This window comes from Procambarus clarkii, chromosome 68 (genome assembly GCF_040958095.1).
Source record: "Procambarus clarkii isolate CNS0578487 chromosome 68, FALCON_Pclarkii_2.0, whole genome shotgun sequence".
NCBI classification, from domain to species: Eukaryota; Metazoa; Arthropoda; class Malacostraca; order Decapoda; family Cambaridae; genus Procambarus; species Procambarus clarkii.
In genome coordinates, this window is record NC_091217.1 from 2970036 (window position 1) to 2990336 (window position 20301).

The following is a 20301-nucleotide window of genomic DNA, read 5'->3' on the forward strand; positions in this document are numbered from 1 at the left end:
TCCCCTTGTTCTCGTACCACCCGTGTTAAATAGTTTATCTTTGTGTGTGTGTGTGTGTGTGTGTGTGTGTGTGTGTGTGTGTGTGTGTGTAAGTATTTGTTGATATGGAGGCTTGTTAATAAATGTTCAACAACGATAACGGTATCGTTATCGATACTTTATAAATATATTTTATAAATTGGCACCAGAGGTGGTATCCTCACAAACTTTTATAAATATATTTTATAAAGTATATCGGTACTTTATAAAATATAATTATTTGTACCGCAGTTTATTATGCTTCATAATGAGTCAGATTGCAGCACGGAATCCCGGTCAATCATACTGTGATACTGTGTGCTATTCGACAGTTAAGTTCCAAGTTGATCTAATGTGACATACATCATCATCATCGCCAGAACCATTAATATGGCTCATCATTTATAATCATAACTCTTTGCAAATGCTTATTTTGTACAATTATAACTATGTAGTTATAAATGTACACCAACACTTAAGAGAAAGTCATGATAATAACATGAAATGCACGTTAGTATATGTAGTTATAAACTGTCTATTCAATAATTAGGTTGAGATTTAGAAGCTACAAATTATCAATGATTTTAAAATAATTGGAGTTATCAAATTCAGAATCGGAAACCAGTACCTTAACAACTTACACAATTCGTTGTAATAATGGCTGATCTAAACAGGTAGACATCAGTCTAAATCTGACTTTACATTTTGGCTTAAAAGATGTTCACTCCCAAACTGGAGATAAACCAAAAGCATGTGATTGTGTGACGAAGATTATACAAGTTGAAGCTACACGAGGTAGCCACAAGGTAAAGTAAGATGCAAAAGCGTTATACAAATGGCCACTGGAGCTTAACGGTTGGACGCTATCGAAAAGCAACTTTTTATACCATTTTAAATGGCTGTGAACCTTGTTATCGCTAATTAGTGTTCGAAAACGGGTGAACTGTTTTCTTGAAGTTTTCAGATCAAACTGTGTTGCCGCACTTTTGAAGTATAGAACCCCCATAATAATATTACCCCTGCAATAAGTGGAGTAATATCACAACACCCTGCCGCGAGCACCCAGCACCCTGCCGCGAGCACCCAGCACCCTGCCGCGAGCACCCAGCACCCTGCCGCGAGCACCCAGCACCCTGCCGCGAGCACCCAGCACCCTGCCGCGAGCACCCAGCACCCTGCCGCGAGCACCCAGCACCCTGCCGCGAGCACCCAGCACCCTGCCGCGAGCACCCAGCACCCTGCCGCGAGCACCCAGCACCCAGCCACGAGCACCCAGCACCCAGCCACGAGCACCCAGCACCCTGCCGCGAGCACCCAGCACCCTGCCGCCAGCACCCAGCACCCAGCCGCGAGCACCCAGCACCCTGCCGCGAGCACCCAGCACCCTGCCGCGAGCACCCAGCACCCTGCCACGAGCACCCAGCACCCTGCCACGAGCACCCAGCACCCAGCCACGAGCACCCAGCACCCAGCCACGAGCACCCAGTACCCTGCCGCGAGCACCCAGCACCCTGCCGCGAGCACCCAGCACCCTGCCGCGAGCACCCAGCACCCTGCCGCGAGCACCCAGCACCCAGCCACGAGCACCCAGCACCCTGCCGCGAGTACCCAGCACCCTGCCGCGAGCACCCAGCACCCAGCCGCGAGCACCCAGCACCCTGCCACGAGCACCCAGCACCCTGCCGCGAGCACCCAGCACCCTGCCGCGAGCACCCAGCACCCTGCCGCGAGCACCCAGCACCCTGCCGCGAGCACCCAGCACCCTGCCGCGAGCACCCAGCACCCAGCCACGAGCACCCAGCACCCTGCCGCGAGCACCCAGCACCCAGCCACGAGCACCCAGCACCCAGCCACGAGCACCCAGCACCCTGCCGCGAGCACCCAGCACCCAGCCACGAGCACCCAGCACCCAGCCACGAGCACCCAGCACCCAGCCACGAGCACCCAGCACCCAGCCACGAGCACCCAGCACCCAGCCGCGAGCACCCAGCACCCTGCCGCGAGCACCCAGCACCCAGCCACGAGCACCCAGCACCCAGCCACGAGCACCCAGCACCCAGCCGCGAGCACCCAGCACCCTGCCGCGAGCACCCAGCACCCAGCCACGAGCACCCAGCACCCAGCCACGAGCACCCAGCACCCAGCTACGAGCACCCAGCACCCAGCCACGAGCACCCAGCACCCAGCCGCGAGCACCCAGCACCCTGCCGCGAGCACCCAGCACCCTGCCGCGAGCACCCAGCACCCAGCCGCGAGCACCCAGCACCCTGCCGCGAGCACCCAGCACCCTGCCGCGAGCACCCAGCACCCTGCCGCGAGCACCCAGCACCCAGCCACGAGCACCCAGCACCCAGCCACGAGCACCCAGCACCCTGCCGCCAGCATCCAGCACCCAGCCACGAGCACCCAGCACCCAGCCACGAGCACCCAGCACCCAGCCACGAGCACCCAGCACCCAGCCGCGAGCACCCAGCCCTTGGGGAGGAAACAAGAGAGGAACACAATATATGACCACAGTTGTGTCTGCTCACTTACAACAAAGAAATACAGGAAAGGGAAGGGGTGGTGGGGCAAAAGCGAAAATGCTGAAAGAAAAGGGAGACTTTAGCCTTGGCACCATCTCCAGTGTGTGTGGGGCTGGCCGCCTGCTGTGCCCAGCTGTGGCAAATGGTGTTAATGGGGGAGGGTAGAGGTACAAGCGCGGGTACAGACGCGGGTACAAGCAAGTTACAGTGTGCGAGCTGGTTTTAATGCGGGTGGGCGTGATGAGCCTCCATGTGCTCTTATATGTCAGTGTTTACAAACAACACGGCTCTTGAGGAAGGTAAATACTGGGGAAGATTGTAGAATACTGCAGGGAAAGACCTCGACAGACTCCAGGAGTGGATAGGCAAGTGGTTGTTAGGATTTAACCCCAACAACCAGAGGCTTGCATACACGGGATATAGTGTGTGTGTGTGTGTGTGTGTGTGTGTGTGTGTGTGTGTGTGTGTGTGTGTGTGTGTGTGTGTGTGTGTGTGTGTGAGTGAGTGAGTGATACAGAGACGCTTTGCTGGCTTCACTTTTGTTTAGTTTTATTTCGGTCAGTTCCGAGTGTGATAAACGTTCAATTCATATGTTTTAGCTCGCATAAGAGTGCTATCCTTCCCAGGCAGATGTAATGTATTCTTGCAGCCTGCTCTCGCACAAGACAGCACATATGACTTATTGCTTATAGTCACTATTTCGCTTATAAATAAGTTCATATGTGACATTCTAAGCCATATTTTTTTCAAGACACTAACTTTTTCTCTCAGTTTTATTAAATAGAGATTTTATACAAAATGTCAATATCCTAAATTACTTTATAATTTATTTAAATATTTTAGTTTTGTTTTATTATTTTTATAAACCTGTAATATCAATATAGGTATAGGTTCAGTACTAATTGTAATATCTTAACATACTAAGGTGGTTAGGTTGTGGTTTTCTATTCAGCTTTTCAAGGTAAACTCAAATATTCACAATAAATTAGTATGTCACATATGGTCTTATTCATAAGCAAGATATTGACTATAAGCAAGTGCGAGAACGGGTTGCAACATGAGAAGCGTACATGTTCAGGGACTTTAACCCCAGTAAACAATGCACAGTAATCTCTACGCTTGAAGAACCAGCGTGTTCAGTGTTCATATAAAACTGACATTAACCACTTGTGATTGATATGCAGACGATGAGTCACAATAACGTGGCTGAAGATATGATGACTAAACTACACACCAGAAGATGAGGAGACGTTTCGGTCCCTCCTGGATCATTATCATAATTGACTTGATAATGGTCTAGAACGGACCGAAACGTCGTCGTCTCATCATCTTCTGGTGTGGTTTGGCGGTCACTTGTGATTCACTCTTGCATGACTCACGTGCGTGTGCAAGTGGCAACAGCAGATACAAATGCAGTTGACGTCCGCACTTACTATCGTGGTCAGTGATGGGGAATTGTTCAACTCACGATTCTGTTAGAGTTCGTTATAGATTCACGCCTTTGAGAGCTCTTTCCGGTGATGGGTTATTCTTCTCCAAGTTATCACTGGCTTTGTAAATGCCCTGCTTAAAAAGCATCATACAACTATTATTAAGAGTTGTGTGCTGCTTTGTCGGAGTCTTCCGAACAGATCAACAAGTTCCCAGATGCTTAAAGTACCAGAACTGGGAGATGAGCAGCGAGATGCAGCGTGTGAACCCAGTGACCAGCAGCTCGTGTTTGAGCATTGACCAGTATACCATTATCTGCAGTGTTGTGCAGTGGGCGGGAGGGTCTCGGGTTGTCCTCACACTACACACTTTTCACACTGTCAGCCACAACGTCACCATTTCGTTTCTACAGTGAAATTTATAGCACCATAATATTGATGGTGTTAAGAACTAATGAGCATTGACTTCGATAGGTTAGGGGGGTTACTTTGGCTCTCTTGGTTTAGCAAAAATCGCCTCAAATTTCACGCTACTCAAATCCCAAGGATCTGGTGTGCTACGAATATGTTCCTCAACGTCCGTGGCCGCCAGCTTGTTTATATGCAAGTGTTTCACTATGCCTGTTAGACACTGATGGCGTCCATACATTAAAACATTGATTGTAACCATGATATATGTGCTTCCCCCTACAGTTTAGACCTATTGTCTTATATATGACCCTCTGTCCTGCGTGACAGTGAATACCAGCATTATCCTCACTTTAATAAGACTATCAAAATTCTCAGATTAGGCAAAATTGTAATTAATTTTGTCAATAAAAATGTTAATAATAATAAGTCCATGCCTGGGTTATGTGAAAGGTGGGGCGCATGGCGGGACCTCCTCAGTCTCCCGCCCTCCACGGCGCAGTACTTCACCCAAGGTTGTGACAATACCCGAGGTTCAAGTCCCGGGACACGGCATGCATTAAAACTACGCCTTTCACTTTCGCAGCCTGTTGCTCTGTACAACACGAGCATCATTTGTTTTATGGACTTGACTAGTTGTTTTTGTGGAGGGTGAGCTTTCGTTCTTGGGTCTCACCTCTCGACATATTAACGGACTGGTGTACAAGTGTCAGAGCCGCCTTTTGATATTACTTATTGGGTTCTGTCGTATATACATTTAAAGCTATTAAATCTATGTATGGAGTTTGCCTCCACTACTCCCTTTCTTATTGATATACATGACTCCGAGAGTTCAGATTCCTGATGGTAGTTGTTAACCAATCATCCTCGTTCAGCTGACATTCGTTTGATGTGGGCTTCTGGAGACAGGTTTGGTGTAATATCAACGCCCAAGTCTTTTTCTCTGTCTGATTCTCTGGCAATTTCCTTTCCCATGTGTTTCCTCCTCTTAGTGTCCGTCCTCCTGTTCCCATTAGCTAGCTTAATTACTTTACACTTGTTTGAGTTGAACTCCTAATAGCCACTTCAGGGACCATTCTTTCATTTTCATCATGTCTGTGGTTGTAACCTCTTGGACTCACTTCTTGATTGCGAGTAATAGAGAGAGAGAAAAGAGAGATAATGACCTAGCTTACTATGTTTCGAACATATATATGCATTAATTTGCAGTAGCCATACACATTCAGACTTAGATACAGGTGATGCAAAGAGGTCATAGACCCAATAGTTAATGAATATCATTATTTTTTCCATGAATGTCATGAAAGTTATTGAATCTGTCGAACAAAGGCACCGCTATTATATTTTTTCTTTGATTAAGAAATGACTAACAAATTCGAACCTCGCAGTTTTTTTTTTTATGTTCTCACAAGATGCCTGTCCCCTAAGCTTACTTATTTTCTAAAGTGTTCTCCGCCCCACAGCAGGACCAAACTGAGTATGACACCCTTCTGAAGGGTCCATAGAAGAAAAAAGTCCAGATCTTTCCTTATTATGGCTCTGTGTTCACAAACTACTGTCAGTCAGGCGTGTTGGTCTTGGTGTCCGCACAGCCTCCTAGATTGTTCTGTCGGTCTCTCTTTCCTCCTCCTCATATAATGTAACATTAAATGAAAATAAATCCTATTGGAACACTTTGAAGACTTGGCGGGGATACACGAGACCGCATTCGTTGCCAGCTCTGTATTTCAGTTCCCACCTGACAACTTTCAACTGGGAATCCCTGTCAGGCATTATTAAGTAGTAACCCTTTGCTCTTGGCATTTGTGTCTGAGCAGGAAAATACCGAGAAGTTCACTACCGCAGACACTGCCAGGGGCTTGGGGGGGGGGGGTTGTTTCTCTCCCTGCTCTCTCTCTCTCTCCCTGCTCTCTCTCTCTCCCTGCTCTCTCTCTCTCCCTGCTCTCTCTCTCTCCCTGCTCTCTCTCTCTCTCTCACTCACTCTCTCTCTCTCTCTCTCTCTCTCTCTCTCTCTCTCTCTCTCTCTCTCTCTCTCTCTCTCTCTCTCTCTCTCTCTCTCTCTCTCTCTCTCTCTCTCCCTGCTCTCTCTCTCTCCCTGCTCTCTCTCTCTCTCTCCCTGCTCTCTCTCCCTGCTCTCTCTCCCTGCTCTCTCTCTCTCTCTCTCTCTCTCTCTCTCTCTCTCTCTCTCTCTCTCTCTCTCTCTCTCTCTCTCTCTCTCTCTCTCTCTCTCTCTCTCTCTCTCTCCCCCCCTGCTCTCTCTCTCTCTCTCTCTCTCCCCCTGCTCTCTCTCTCTCTCTCCCTGCTCTCTCTCTCTCTCTCTCTCTCTCTCTCTCTCTCTCTCTCTCTCTCTCTCTCTCTCTCTCTCTCTCTCTCTCTCTCTCTCTCTCTCTCTCCCCCTGCTCTCTCTCTCTCTCTCTCTCTCTCTCTCTCCCTGCTCTCTCTCTCTCTCTCTCTCTCCCTGCTCTCTCTCTCTCTCTCTCCCTGCTCTCTCTCTCTCTCCCTGCTCTCTCTCATGTTCACTCCCACCCCTGCTGTCTCACGACTGGTCTTTCCCCGTCACACCTCCGCTTGATAATCTTTTACCCATCTACATTTACCCCATCCTTCCCTCTCCCAGCTTGCCTTCCCTCTCGTGCTTCCCTCATCACCACCACTTGCCGCCCCATCCGTCACGCCCCCCCCCCCCGTCCCCCCTTTGTGTGATGCAACCTGATCCTTGCCACAGCCTCTTGTGGTCTAACCTAATCGTGCTTACCGCTGGCGTGGTCAGTAGTGCTTTGTATTTTGTGGCTTTAGTCACTCTTCTCGCTCATCGCCGAGAGAGGTGTGTCATCAACGCCCAGGAAGATGTTTTCCCAACCACTTGTGCTGGACGGTAGAGCGACGGTCTCGCTTCATGCAGGTCGCCGTTCAATCCCCGACTGTCCACAAGTGGTTGTTCACCATTCCTTCCTCCCTCCCGTCTCATTTCAAATCCTTATCCTGATCCCTTCCAAGTGCTAGATAGTCGTAATGGCTTGACGCTTTCTCCTGATAGTTGTTTTCCCTTCCCAGCCACTTTAGGCCTCTCGTGGCACACTGCATTATGTGACTGTAAGCCTGTCCACCCCCGCCCACGGGACGGGCATGGGGTGCATAATAACTAACTAGCCTAGTCTGCTAGGTTAACTAGGGCAGCTAAACTAGCAAACACAAGTACGCCAAATCACTTGCCTTTCACCTAGTCATATCCTGCCCCTCCCCCCCCCCCCGCCCCTCCCCGTCATCTCTTTTTCGCGCTCTCGTTGTTGTTGAGATTGATGAAGATTAAGCCACCCAAGAGGTGGCACAGGCATGAATAGCCCGTAAGTGGTGGCCCTTTTGAGCCATTACCAGTATCAAGAGCTGATACTGGAGATCTGTGGAGGTGCGACTGCACCCTGCGTGACGGGAGATGTCTCCCGTGTCTCGTTGTTCTCACGTTTGTTCTTTCATTTTGACATTTCTCTTGTTTCCGTTCTTCTCTGCACGTGTTTATTTGTGGATTGGTCCCTTCTTCAGTGGTTCTTCCTGATGAGTGTCAACTTGCTATGTTTTTCGATTTTTTTTATTTAGATTTATAATGATTCTTTCGTTTTATCCTCCATTTTCGTAATTATTTTAAATTAATTTTAGTCTCCCACCTCTCCCTTCCCCCTTATTTCTCTCCTCAGCCCGTCCTCTCGAGTTGCCACAACGGAAAGAAAATGGTGTATCAAGACGCTGGAGCCAGATTGACGAAGCAGTTACGCAAGTACTTACGAACCTGTCCCATCTTTTCTCAATCTTTGGCGGCTTTGTTTACAATTATTAAACGGTTAATGAGCTCCGAAGTATCAGGAGGCTTTTTATAACAATAACAACTGTTGATTGGGAAGTTTTCATGCTTGTAAACTGTTTAATAAATGTAAGCAAAGCCGTTAAAGATTGAGGAAAGTACACGTTCATAAGTACTTGCGTAACTGCTTCGTGAATCTGGCACCTGATTCCTAACTTAACCTGTCGACCACGCACAGAAATGTGACCTTTTGTGACCCAATGGGGTTTATAGTACATCTTTATTTGGCAGTTGGGGATTTTGATGTCAAAAAGCGGTGTATTATTGGAGACACGTTGCTCTCCTACCCCCCACTTATTATTATTAACATCTTTATTGACAAAATTAATTACAATATTGCCTAATCTGAGGATTTCAATTAAGTCTTATTGAAGTGAGGATAATGGGGCGGATGAGGAGGACGTAGGGGCTTCGTAGCCTGGTGGATAGCGCGCAGGACTCGTAATTCTGTGGCGCGGGTTCGATTCCCGCACGAGGCAGAAACAAATGGGCAAAGTTTCTTTCACCGTGAATGCCCCTGTTACCTAGTAGTAAATAGGTACCTGGGAGTTAGTCAGCTGTCACGGGCTGCTTCCTGGGGGTGGAGGCCTGGTCGAGGACCGGGCCGCGGGGACACTAAAGCCCCGAAATCATCTCAAGATAATGGTGGTATTCACTGTCACACAGAACAGAGGCTCATACACAAGACAATAGGTCTAAACTGTAAGCTGAAGCACATATATATCATGGCTATCATCAATGTTTTAATGTATGAATATGTCAAAACAACTTTGCTTTAGTCCCCCTAGGCAGCTGCGGACCTTGTAGTCTCCTCCCGTGACGCACAACTTCACACACACCAGTTTCCTTTACGCCATTGGCTTCAAGCTTCCTTGTCCAAGACCCAAAATTATAAATAACATTGGCTTTGCTACCAATGTTTGCTACCCCCCAACGGTAACTGCTCGGCTCCCAGCCAGTCGATATAGATTTATAAAATAACGATATTAAAGGAAATGTTTGAGGAGAAAAACATTGACAAATTGATCCGATATTTTTTAATGCATATAATTTAGAAATAAAGTCCCAATCTTGAAACATTATTTCTGTGAACGTTAAGGTAATCCCCTCGTCTCTTAGTGGGTTCCTGCTGCTGCTGCTTCTGTACTCTGGCGATTCTCGTACTCTCTTGTGAGAATCATGAGTCTCATACTCTCGGTCTTGGTATAATATTCAGTGGACCGTAGATCATACCAAGGATGATGTATGTCTTGTCTTGGCTGTATGAGGGTGTGTACATGTGTATACAACATTGATAATTTTGTAACTAGAGTCAAACATTGTTATTTGCTTAGCTAAACGAACTAGAGGGTTCAGTTCCTGAACCGATTATGTGCCTCTGTAATCCTTTGCACCACCGCCCACGGGATGGGTATGGGGTGTATAATAAAGAAATTGAATAGGCGTGAGTGGCCACGGGGCAGCAGGGTCATGAGTCACACATACATGTCGCTGGGAAAGGCAGCACAACTTCTTGGCCCTTTTGGCTACGAACCTGTTTACCATTCAAACTTGGTATTTCTTGGTCAGTCCTCCTTGAACTCCAGAGATGCCATCTTTAAATTCCCTAGCGTCCAAATCTAACGGGAGCCGGTCGGCCGAGCGGACAGCACGCTGGACTTCTGATCCTGGGTTCGGTCCCAGGCTCCGGCGAGAAACAATGGGCAGAGTTTCTTTCACCCTATGCCCCCTGTTACCTAGCAGTAAAATAGGTACCTGGGTGTTAGTCAGCTGTCACGGGCTGCTTCCTGCGGGTGGAGGCCTGGTCGCGGACCGGGCCGCGGGAACACTAAAAAGCCCCGAAATCATGTCAAGATAACCTCAAGATAACCAGCATCCTTGTGGTGAGTGCTGAGAGACGGCAGTCTACTCTGGGGAGGCTGCTCTAGTCTTCCCAATGGCAGTTTTTAGCTTGTTACTGATTTTGTTTTAATATTTGTACCATTGTGTCGAGTATGAATACTGTATTGTATACATACTCGACATGTGTACTGTACTGTGTACATACTGGACATGTGTACTGTACTGTGTACATACTCGACATGTGTACTGTATAGTAAACATACTCAACATGTGTACTGTACAGTAAACATACTCGACATTTGTACTGTACAGTAAACATACTCGACATGTATACTATACAGTAGAGGGTTACGGAGGTTTACACTTGTGTCGCGTCACATTCTTGTCGCTGGATCCTTCCCCCAGCCCCACTCCACGTCCCGTATCCAGCAGCGACCGGGAACTTTCCTGGACCTTAGCACATGTGACTGTGCTCAGGGTCATCCCCTTACCAGCTGCTTGGGGGGTGGGACACGCATGACTAACCACCCTGTGAGAGGAGAGGGGTTTTCCTTAGCATTTTATAGCTACCTCTTGACACACAGTGTAACCCCTTCGTATAATGTAAAGAACCTGCATAAATGCAAGTGTACATAAGTATGCCACAAAAGAAAGGGTGGCGGCGGCCAGTGAAGCGTGTGTAGCCACCCCCAGCCCCCATTATCTTCAATTACCACTCTTAAAAAAACGAAAAGCTGGTTTACCTAACCAGAAACGTTCCAACCCAAGCAACCCACCTAATCTATCGAGGCCTCCAACCCAAGACATCCTCCTAATCTATCGAGGCCGGTGCTTGCTAGACGTCAATATTTCAATGTTTTAAGTTTGTACCTATACGTGGCATTTTCGCGGATTGTTGATTCCGTAAACAGTTGCATGTATCAAGTGAGAGAGGACTGCGCACCATCCTCAGCCTATGTTAGGACTTGCTATAGCAACCTCTGCTTGCGTGAAATAAATATATATTTGCCCTGGAGGGCTAGTAATAAATGAGCATTAACTCATGAAATTGGTGATAAGCCGCGCATTAGCAAGTTGGGTACGAGTTGCTAATCTGTGACTTAGTTAATGATATATATACTGTATATATTTACATCTCTTGGGGACGTGATGGAGCAGGTTGAATACAAACTTGTATTGTGATGTAATTACAAAAGTGTTGCAGTTTTTTTCAATGATTTGATTACATGCATGACACTGTCTAAAGAGAATTTAGCGAGCGTGTGTGCCGTGAAAAAACATACAAAAAATCCACACGTGGTGTTTGACCTGCTGGCGTGCATGCGCCGCTGGAGAAGGAACTCGCTCCGCCATTTTTGCAAGATCATAAGAACCAAACTTAAGGTATTTGTCACAAGGTCATGGAGTTCTTTCTTTCCCTCGGTGTGTAGATATTTGTAGGTCATGGTGGGAATGTGCGCGAGCGGAGGATCCGGGGGAGGGAGGGAGGCAGGTGTGGGTGAGGGGGGGTGGGCAGGTGTGGGTGAGGGGGGGTGGGCAGGTGTGGGTGAGGGGGAGTGGTGATGGGGGGGGGGTGCAGGTGGGGGGGGACAGGTGTGTGCGCGAGGTTGAGATGGGAGAGAGGGGGTGTTGAAGGGGCTTAGAAGCCTTGGCAGGTAAAAGCATGAATTAGTATTTACTCCTCGGCATCTTTCTCCATCTCTTCACCCTTTCACCTACCTTCCCATGCCTCCCTCCCATCTCTTCATCACCTTCCCATCCCCCTCCCTCTTTCTAAGATATAGGTAAACAAAGAGGGAGAAGGAAGAGGGATGAATGATAACAGAGGGTGTCAGTATTCTGCATTAACCTGACCAATTGTCCACAAACACACACTCATTTATCACCTCTACCGTGGGAGATTTTGTTCACGTGAGTATTCTGTGGTATAAATATTATCACTGAGGCAGTGTGGAGGTGGAGGATGTGAGAGAGAACGAAGTCATTGGACTAAAGATGAACGAATGTGAGAAATACTGGAGTTGGCGAAAGACCTGAGAGAAATATCATAGTAAAGCAGAAACAAGTAACACTTAGTGGGGCCAGCCATAGGCTTTGGGCCCGCGCAGGTATATTGCTTGTGTTGCTGTGTGTGTTGTGTGGGTGAGGGATGAGGTTTGTCTGCTTGTCACACAACACACTCGTACAAAAGAAGACACATTATGCAACCAGACAGAACATTATTTAATTTAAATAATAAAGGTTAGTGGGGTTTGCTGGTTGAGAGAGGGAGGGAGGGAGCGTGACCAGGAAGGGGTAGCCAACTGTTAGTCACCTATTGTGTGCCGATGCGTGGCGCCCACAAAGATGGAGCTTTGTCTGGAGCGTGTATGGGTGGAAAGCAGAGGTACATGTAGCGGGAGGCATGGAAGTGGTTGGAGTGGGGGACGTTGGAGGTCGTACATGTAATGGTGTGAGGGACACTTGACTGGGGAAGTGAGAGACGGGATACAGATGATCGATTTCTAGGGAGGGAGTGAGACAGATGTAGATTATAAAAACTGCAGGTATCGAACATGAGGAAGAGGACGTTCTGCAGTGAAGGAGTCATTCGCAAGTATTAACAAATGAGGCAAGCGTGTGCGAAAGGGGAAGAGGGGTGGAGTACTGGCGGAAATAGTAAGTACTGGTGTAGTGGGTGTGGGAAGGGGCGGCGGCTAAATGACTGGCTGGATTCACTACCTGTTCTCCTATGCGGCCACAGCAAATTGGGGACGAACCAGTTACAATACATTTTTGAATAACGGATTGTATAACTGCGGAGTGGATTGAATGGATGATTTAGTGATCTTTGGACCATCCGCAAGAGGACGCATGCTGTAGTTCGGTTGCGAATTAGGAGTCGGTCAGTTCTGGTGTATAATTTCAAGAGATGCATGCGAACAAGCCTGAATGGTCCCCAGGACTATATGAAACTGAAAACTACATTATGGTGAAATACATTATGGTGGTAGCGTGTTATTACTAACTCTGTGTCACATAGTTGTCATCTCCGAGCCAGATGTCAACTCTGTGTCACATAGTTGTCATCTCCGAGCCAGATGTCTCCATGTACATGTGTAGTTTAGGCTACATCATCACAGATGGATTTCCAAACATGTAACTCCACAAAATGTTACCCCTCAATATACCGAGAGCTCAATACAAAGGACGTAAGTGACTTTAGGGAGTCAATTCTTTATTCCAACACCAAGTTCACAGCTTATCTCCTGTGTGGGTGAGGACGTGTGTACGGGTGGTAGGTGTTGAGGATAGAGAACACCTCGTTGGTATCGCCTCGGGAGAATCTGGTTTCAAATGTGTACAGTTATTCAGCACACAAGTCTTGCATAAGGATTGTGTCCACGTAACGAGTTTCTTTCACGTGTATTATTTTACGATTTAGGAATTTTATAAAAAGTCTGCTATAATTTATAATTCCTTGTATATCATCATGCATTTTTAGTGAAGAAAATTGGAAAATTTTGTTACCTACCTGCTGATGCAATTAAATGTAATTTGTCAGTTTAATCAGAAATAGACTGCCTACTCATTAGTACTTTATTTTATTGTAGCCTTAAACATAATTATAAATTTGTTTCATACTCTCATTTGGTTACCTTGTACATTCATCTTTGTCAGAAATTTACTTCCAGTGTATCATTATTCTGTTACATTCATTCATTCTATCTTCACATGTTATCTCATTTATTCTTGTACCTTATTTTCAATTTTCATTCTGGCTTTACTCTTTTGAATAACTTATTTGTCATGTCTTTTTTCATTCAGGTGCTACTGTCGGTTATATTTTCAACTATCTCATTGTTCAGTACTTAGTTTTTGTATGCATTTCTAACTTCCTTTCCATTTACAGGATATGGCCAACACCAAACTCTTCGGGAAGGACCTGAGTCAGTATGAGGATGTGGACATCGATGACCTTTTGGAGCAGCTCTCGCCGGAGGAGCTGGAGATGCTGGCGGGAGAGGCTGATCCTGATGTAAGTGTGGGTTACTTCATTGGTATTGCATTCTGGTTGGTGTTCGTCGCTGTAAGTTGAGGTTACCGGTAAGCCATGTTGGCTCTACCCAGCAACTGGATGGTTGACCACGTGTGCATAACACTGATAATGGCTAAAGAGGACGACCACGACAAGTTCAATGGTTTGGATATAATTTTAGTTAAATTTGAAGGGACGAAGCCAAAGAGTTTCATTTCCAAGTAAGACTGGCTAAACCTGTCCATCAACACGCCCACTATTCCCTCCCTCCCTCCCTCCCCCCCCCCCACTCTGGCCACCACCATCACCCCTTCACACTACCACCATACTTGGCCAGTTCCCCTCCCCATTGTTCCACCCCCCCACCCAGAACCCCCAACACCCATCCCACAAGCTCATGCCACCTACACAATTGCTACGCCAGGCTCCACCATATAAGCATATCCAACCATCACCGTATGAACCCGGAGAGGCGGGTAATTGTATTTTTTCAAAATAGTTAATATATGTATCATGAGGTAGTTAGGTTTTTCATTTAATAAAAACAATAATTTGTCTCCAAGACAGAGATGTGACTGCGAACAAGTCGTAAATAAACATTTAACCAATGCATCTTCTTATTGAAGCTGCGTCTGTGAAACATAAAATATATTGAAGTTCCAGCAATGAACTCATTTTCTTCAGGGATCATAACATCTATTGTACTGTTTTAAGATATGCCTGGCATAGGGTCCAGTAAAATATGAATGGCAAGACAGTATTTATGGTATCTTGGGTATAAAGCATTTAATTGTCTAGTCATGTGTGCATTTAAGGCATTCACTATTAATGTGGAAATTCAAAAGTATTACATAGTACAAATTGGGAATCAAATTATGCACAGTACTATATCACCAAGAGTACCTGCTTCCTAAGGCTTTACAGATGAGGAATGTCTTAATATGTCCTCTGTATGGAAATGTGAAATTCATTGTAAATAAATATCTATACAGTAAAGGTAATTCAGATTAAGATGCCATTTGTTGCCTCTTGGTCTTCTCTGTTTGATTTGGCTTACCTAATAGTTATACAGGTATATTTTATATCATCTAGAAGCAGGAATTCACTCATATTAGGCAAGCAATGGGATTATTTATTCCTTTTACAGTATTACAGTATTTACAATACTGTATAGCATTTAGATTTTAATGGAAATCTCTTCTACCTCATACATCTTCCTTGTCGAGTTTGAAGTCAATGTGTGGCCTTGTCATTTTCTGCTTGATAATCACTACATTATATAGAGCAAGGAATATAGGCATATAATATTTAAAGGGCTGGCTATACTTCAAGTGTGGTACTGGGCAGGAAATGTACATTCACATTTTATAGTGTTCATTACAGTATTAGGTTAGAGCTAATACAGTAGCTGTACTGGTTTAGTGCTTTCTTTTGATAATTTCTTGAGTTTATTATTGTACAGTATGGCTATCCTAAAATACATTTTTATACAAAAATATTGTGAAATTGGGATATCTTTCAGATGAATTAGCCCAGTATGCCTAATAATTTTATTTAATTAGCATCTGTGCCTACTTAGATGAAGTATGCCTTTCAATTACTATAGCCCTAATTTGTGAAATATTGGCAGGCTAGAAATACACACAGTATAACATCGAGGAAACTCATAATGTGCAACATATTTTTAAACCAGAGACAGTGCAGAAAATAATGTATTACATTGAACATTTTGACAATACTTAAATCAGTGTGTGAGAGAGCTTGAAGAGTGGCATCTTGTCCGAAAAAACTATTGCCGACAGACTTTTGGAAGTGTAAGAGGACATAGCACAGTAAAATTGGTTCAGCTCAATCTGTATTTATTATTTACCTTCAATAACCTGTCAGTACTGGAGTAAATAATGACTACTGATGAGAGTAACATAAATTAAGTCCAAATACTGTATTCTAAAATGGGAGAAAAACCCACCTACCGTAAATCTGAGTGGTAACGTAGGTTACACTCGCTAACATTGCTACACTCCAGACAATCTAAGTAAAGACAATGTGCATTGAGTTGACAGACCACCAGCAATATGGATCTAACCGTATGGAATGATATATAAAAGTTTAGTGCACTGTACAAATATATCAGGGCATGTGGAGCTATATCTTCAAATACTGTGCTCATAGACAGAATCTGTAAATTTCAAGAAACCTGTTCAAATTAATGAGACACGTGCCTAATGTAAAAATAACTTTCGGAAATATCTGGAAGGAACCCTATTTTTATTCACTTTACTTTTAAGTTTGATGTATGCGTGTGTTGGCTTTAAAGGAATTTTCTATTACAGTAATGCAATGTGCCCCCCCCCCTCCCTCCCCCCCCCACACACACACACACACCTCCTTCATGCAAAATGAGGCCTACCTCTACTGGTATTCAGTTGCTGTTGTTACTTAATTTTGAATCTGATTTCTCAAGCATCTTGTTTGGGCTGTTGTTACTTAATTTTGAATCTGATTTCTCAAGCATCTTGTTTGGCTGTTAGGTACTGATCTATATAATTTTTATTTACAGGATACCTTAGTCCCACCTAGTGAACGTAACAGCTACAAATGTGAAAAGGGAGCTACAGGACCTCTAAACCGCAAGCACCTCATAGACCACATAAACGATCAAGCTATCAATGAACCAGACCGGCCAGATCTTGTCCCATACGTTGCGGGAACTGTTAGAGGCAAGAAGGTAAGCATTGGGTGAAGTTTTGTATACAGTATATCTAGAGGTTCCAGTAAAAGCTTAAGCTAATGAAAATCATAATTTACTTAATTTGCGAATATCAGCTCTGGCTTGAACAGCTGTTCTGTTTAGCTCTCACAAGTCAAGTCTGGCCCCAGACCAGGCTTGGAGAGTAGATCAACTCCCAGAACCCCATCCAGATACAATCCAGGTATGCTGTACTGCATCTACAGTACTATATTCTGTACATGTGTTTATTGAAAACCCTGTTGATTACTTAAGCTATGTTTTATATAAATAAAGTGGTCTTATCACTTGCCACATTAGCTGAAACTTTTCAAATAACATTGAGAAAAATGAGGTAAACAATCTCTAAATAGCGAGGTGGGCGCCTCAAACACCTCCCACCCTCTGGTGGGTGAATGTGGATATCCTCTGTTGCGGTGGAGGTGCAGGGGCGCTACACATGAAAATGTGCAAGAAAAATTTTACTCAAACATCCACTCATAATAATTAAACATACAGTACTTGCAAACACTAGCCAACAAAACATTTAAATTAATGTTAACAAAATTCAGGATACTGATATTTTAACTAAAAAGAAAACATTTAGCTTAATACTTACACATTACTAGTACAGTAGTTGTACAGTACAACTCTAATTGCCTACATATAAGATCTCGACATTTCATTTACATATTTTCTCCCCAAACTATGATACATTGTAATAAATAGTGTTTATTTCAATGTACTTATTTTTTTTTTTTTACGATAGGCTTGCCTTTGTGATATGACGGGAGTGTAAGGGTGTGAGCACTATTACCCGCAGGCCAGAGCATAGGTTGACCTATCCTAAAATACCTGGTTGGCCATCAGTTTGGGCCTCCAGAACCTTCCAGAGAATTCAGTAGAGTTCCAGGTTGACAGGCTTTTGTCCTATCGTGGCCGAATGGGTCAAGACAGGAGTCCGGGAATCACCAGAATACCGGTTCAAGTCACCTCATTGCCCAAAAAATATTTTCTCGTTGATATATCATGCCATTGTGATTTCTTTGTGACAGCCATCATCTGAAAGAGAGATAATGTATCTCTGAGACGAGTCTCAGAACTGATAGACTGCACTGGTGGGTCAATTAGCAAATTATTATCCCCCCCCCCCCTAATATTTGCATATTTTTAATTTTATTTGTACGTCTATTAATAATAAAAAAAACTGCTCTTTGTCAACACAGTGGATTCCTCCACCACCTCCAGAACCACAGGAAGATGAAGATGCTGTTGCCCAAGAAGTAGAAGTGGATCTTGATGAAGAGTTTGCATCTGTTCTGAACACAGCCACTGAAGATGAGATTGTTGACTTGGCTGGTTAGTGATATGGCATTTGTAAATTTTGTATGAATTATAACTCCAAGTATGAGGCTTTCATTTCATTAAATAGTAAAGTTATGTGAACACGTGCATGTGTTTAATTACTTGTTTGTTCTTTGTAGGAAATGAACTGTGTTCAGTGTTCATCTTATTGTCTCTCTTCATTTTTATTGTAATTTTTTGTATGCTTTAATGCTACTTGTGTGTTAAGGTGTATTCATGTGCATATTTGATGTGACATTGGTGCACATTATCTAGTTCTTGGACCCCCAATCTCATAGTGCATTTGTTGATGTGCTCATCACTTGGTCACAAAGCTAAAAAGCAGTAGATTTGGCCAGTAACTGATTGGGTTACTGTGTGGACAGCCTCATCCTTGGCTATGGGGAATCTTGATACCTAAGAGGCTTCCTTTTCCCAACAATGATACACAATATATTGTACCATACAGTATTTATAACCCCTCCCCCCCCCATCATTCTAATATTCTGGAATACTGTACTTGCTGTTAAAGCTATAAGTGGAGGTGGCTTCCATGTCCTCTGCTCTCGGCTCATTTCAGTTGTTTACCCATACACACTACATATAAGTACTTAAATAAATCTGGATTATCTGTTGCCAATTTCCACCTGTACCCATATTTTATTTTCTGTCATTTGGAGGAGAAAATATGCCGTCCTTATCTGTTACAAATATTTAAGATACTGAAGATATATCTTTTCTGATCCATCTCTCATTTAATGTGATTAGTTATTTATACTAATGTCCTCATAGCTTTTGTATCTTACTCTGGCAGTATATTGGTGGCAAATTTCTAGGCTTTCTAAAGCTTTCCTTGTGCTTCACTAGATAGACTCCATGCTGATGTTACTTATAGAACTGACAGTACTAAGGCTGTCTTTAATATTCATAGATTTATAAATGCCTTTATGTATGTTGGCCACTTTTGAATACAGTACTGCATGTTGTTGCTGTAATTTTTTCACTTGTATCCTTATTGTTAATGCTAGTGTCACATCCACATATACCTTAATTTTTTGAATACTGTAACTACATTGAATGGCCAATCCTACAACTTACGGTTCCCTGTAGTATCCTGGAGTTCTCATAGGTTTTCAATTCATTTTTGACCGTCGAGGAAAATGCAATTCACCCAGCAATCTCCTGTTTTACTTGCCCTTCCCCACACTTTGCCCTTTACACTGTTGTTGTTGTTGTCGTCATACTCTTCCTCAGGTCTCCTCTTACTGGATGGTATACAAGATAACTATCACTATTTTTTTTGTTTTTCTATTGTCAACATGCTTATGATTGTAGTCTCGTGAGTTATCCACTATCCAACTCGATTGCAAGTATTTTCTAAATATTTTGGTTCATCTGTGGCAACAGTGCTGTGTGTACGTCTGCACACAAACACGAGTTTGTTTTTGTCTGTTCATCCGTCTTCTTCAAGTGCGAATTGGGATGCATATGTATGTATGTTTGTAGGCATAAATAGAGAAGGGCAGATCCTACCAAGAGTGTGAAGGTAAATCTATTTGTGTCTGGCACAAGGATTAGGAGCAAAAGTTTGTATGCAGGATCTTTAGTATAATGCTATAATTATAATTTATAAATATAATTTTATGATCCTTCCAAGGGGTAAATAAATGGTCATTAATTAAATACATTTTGGGTACTCTATATTGGAATTCATTATTAATTTTTCTGTAAATTGTATTAGTGTAGGCTAATACTTACATTGTTCAGATGTTGACAGAATGATCATCTGTTTTATTTCAACAGCTATCCTGGGCTTCCACTCAATGATGAACCAGGAGCAGTACCATGCGTCACTTTTGAACAAAGGCAAGCCATTAGGTGTTGGTTGGGGTGGAATCACAAAGGCTACTAAATTTAAAGCCCTTCCTGCTGAACCTCCTAATGACACTGACCCTGAGGAGAGTATCAGAAAGCTTAAGGAGGACGATCCAAACTGCAAGGAGCTCAACTTTAACAATATAAGGGTAAGATAGATTTTTGTCAGTCTAGTAGAGTGGAAGGCATTATCACCATAGTAATGAATATTCACTACATATATTCACCATTTGTTATAAATGTTAATTGTAACTTCA

At 44.2% G+C, this 20301-nt stretch overlaps 1 protein-coding gene across 23 annotated transcripts in view; it reads left to right on the top strand.

The window, feature by feature from the left end:
* tmod (tropomodulin) overlaps positions 1-20301 on the top strand; it is a 134475-nt gene that overhangs the window by 84719 nt on the left and 29455 nt on the right. For all 23 annotated transcript variants that reach the window (XR_006774979.2, XR_011223960.1, XR_011223961.1 and 20 more), the window contains exons 2-5: positions 13972-14097; positions 16658-16825; positions 18052-18184; positions 19973-20193. Coding sequence is in view for 18 of the 23 variants with exons in the window: in XM_069310751.1 (XP_069166852.1) it covers positions 13972-14097; positions 16658-16825; positions 18052-18184; positions 19973-20193 (648 nt within the window). In the remaining 5 variants the exon portion in view is untranslated. The remainder of the gene's footprint in view (positions 1-13971; positions 14098-16657; positions 16826-18051; positions 18185-19972; positions 20194-20301) is intronic.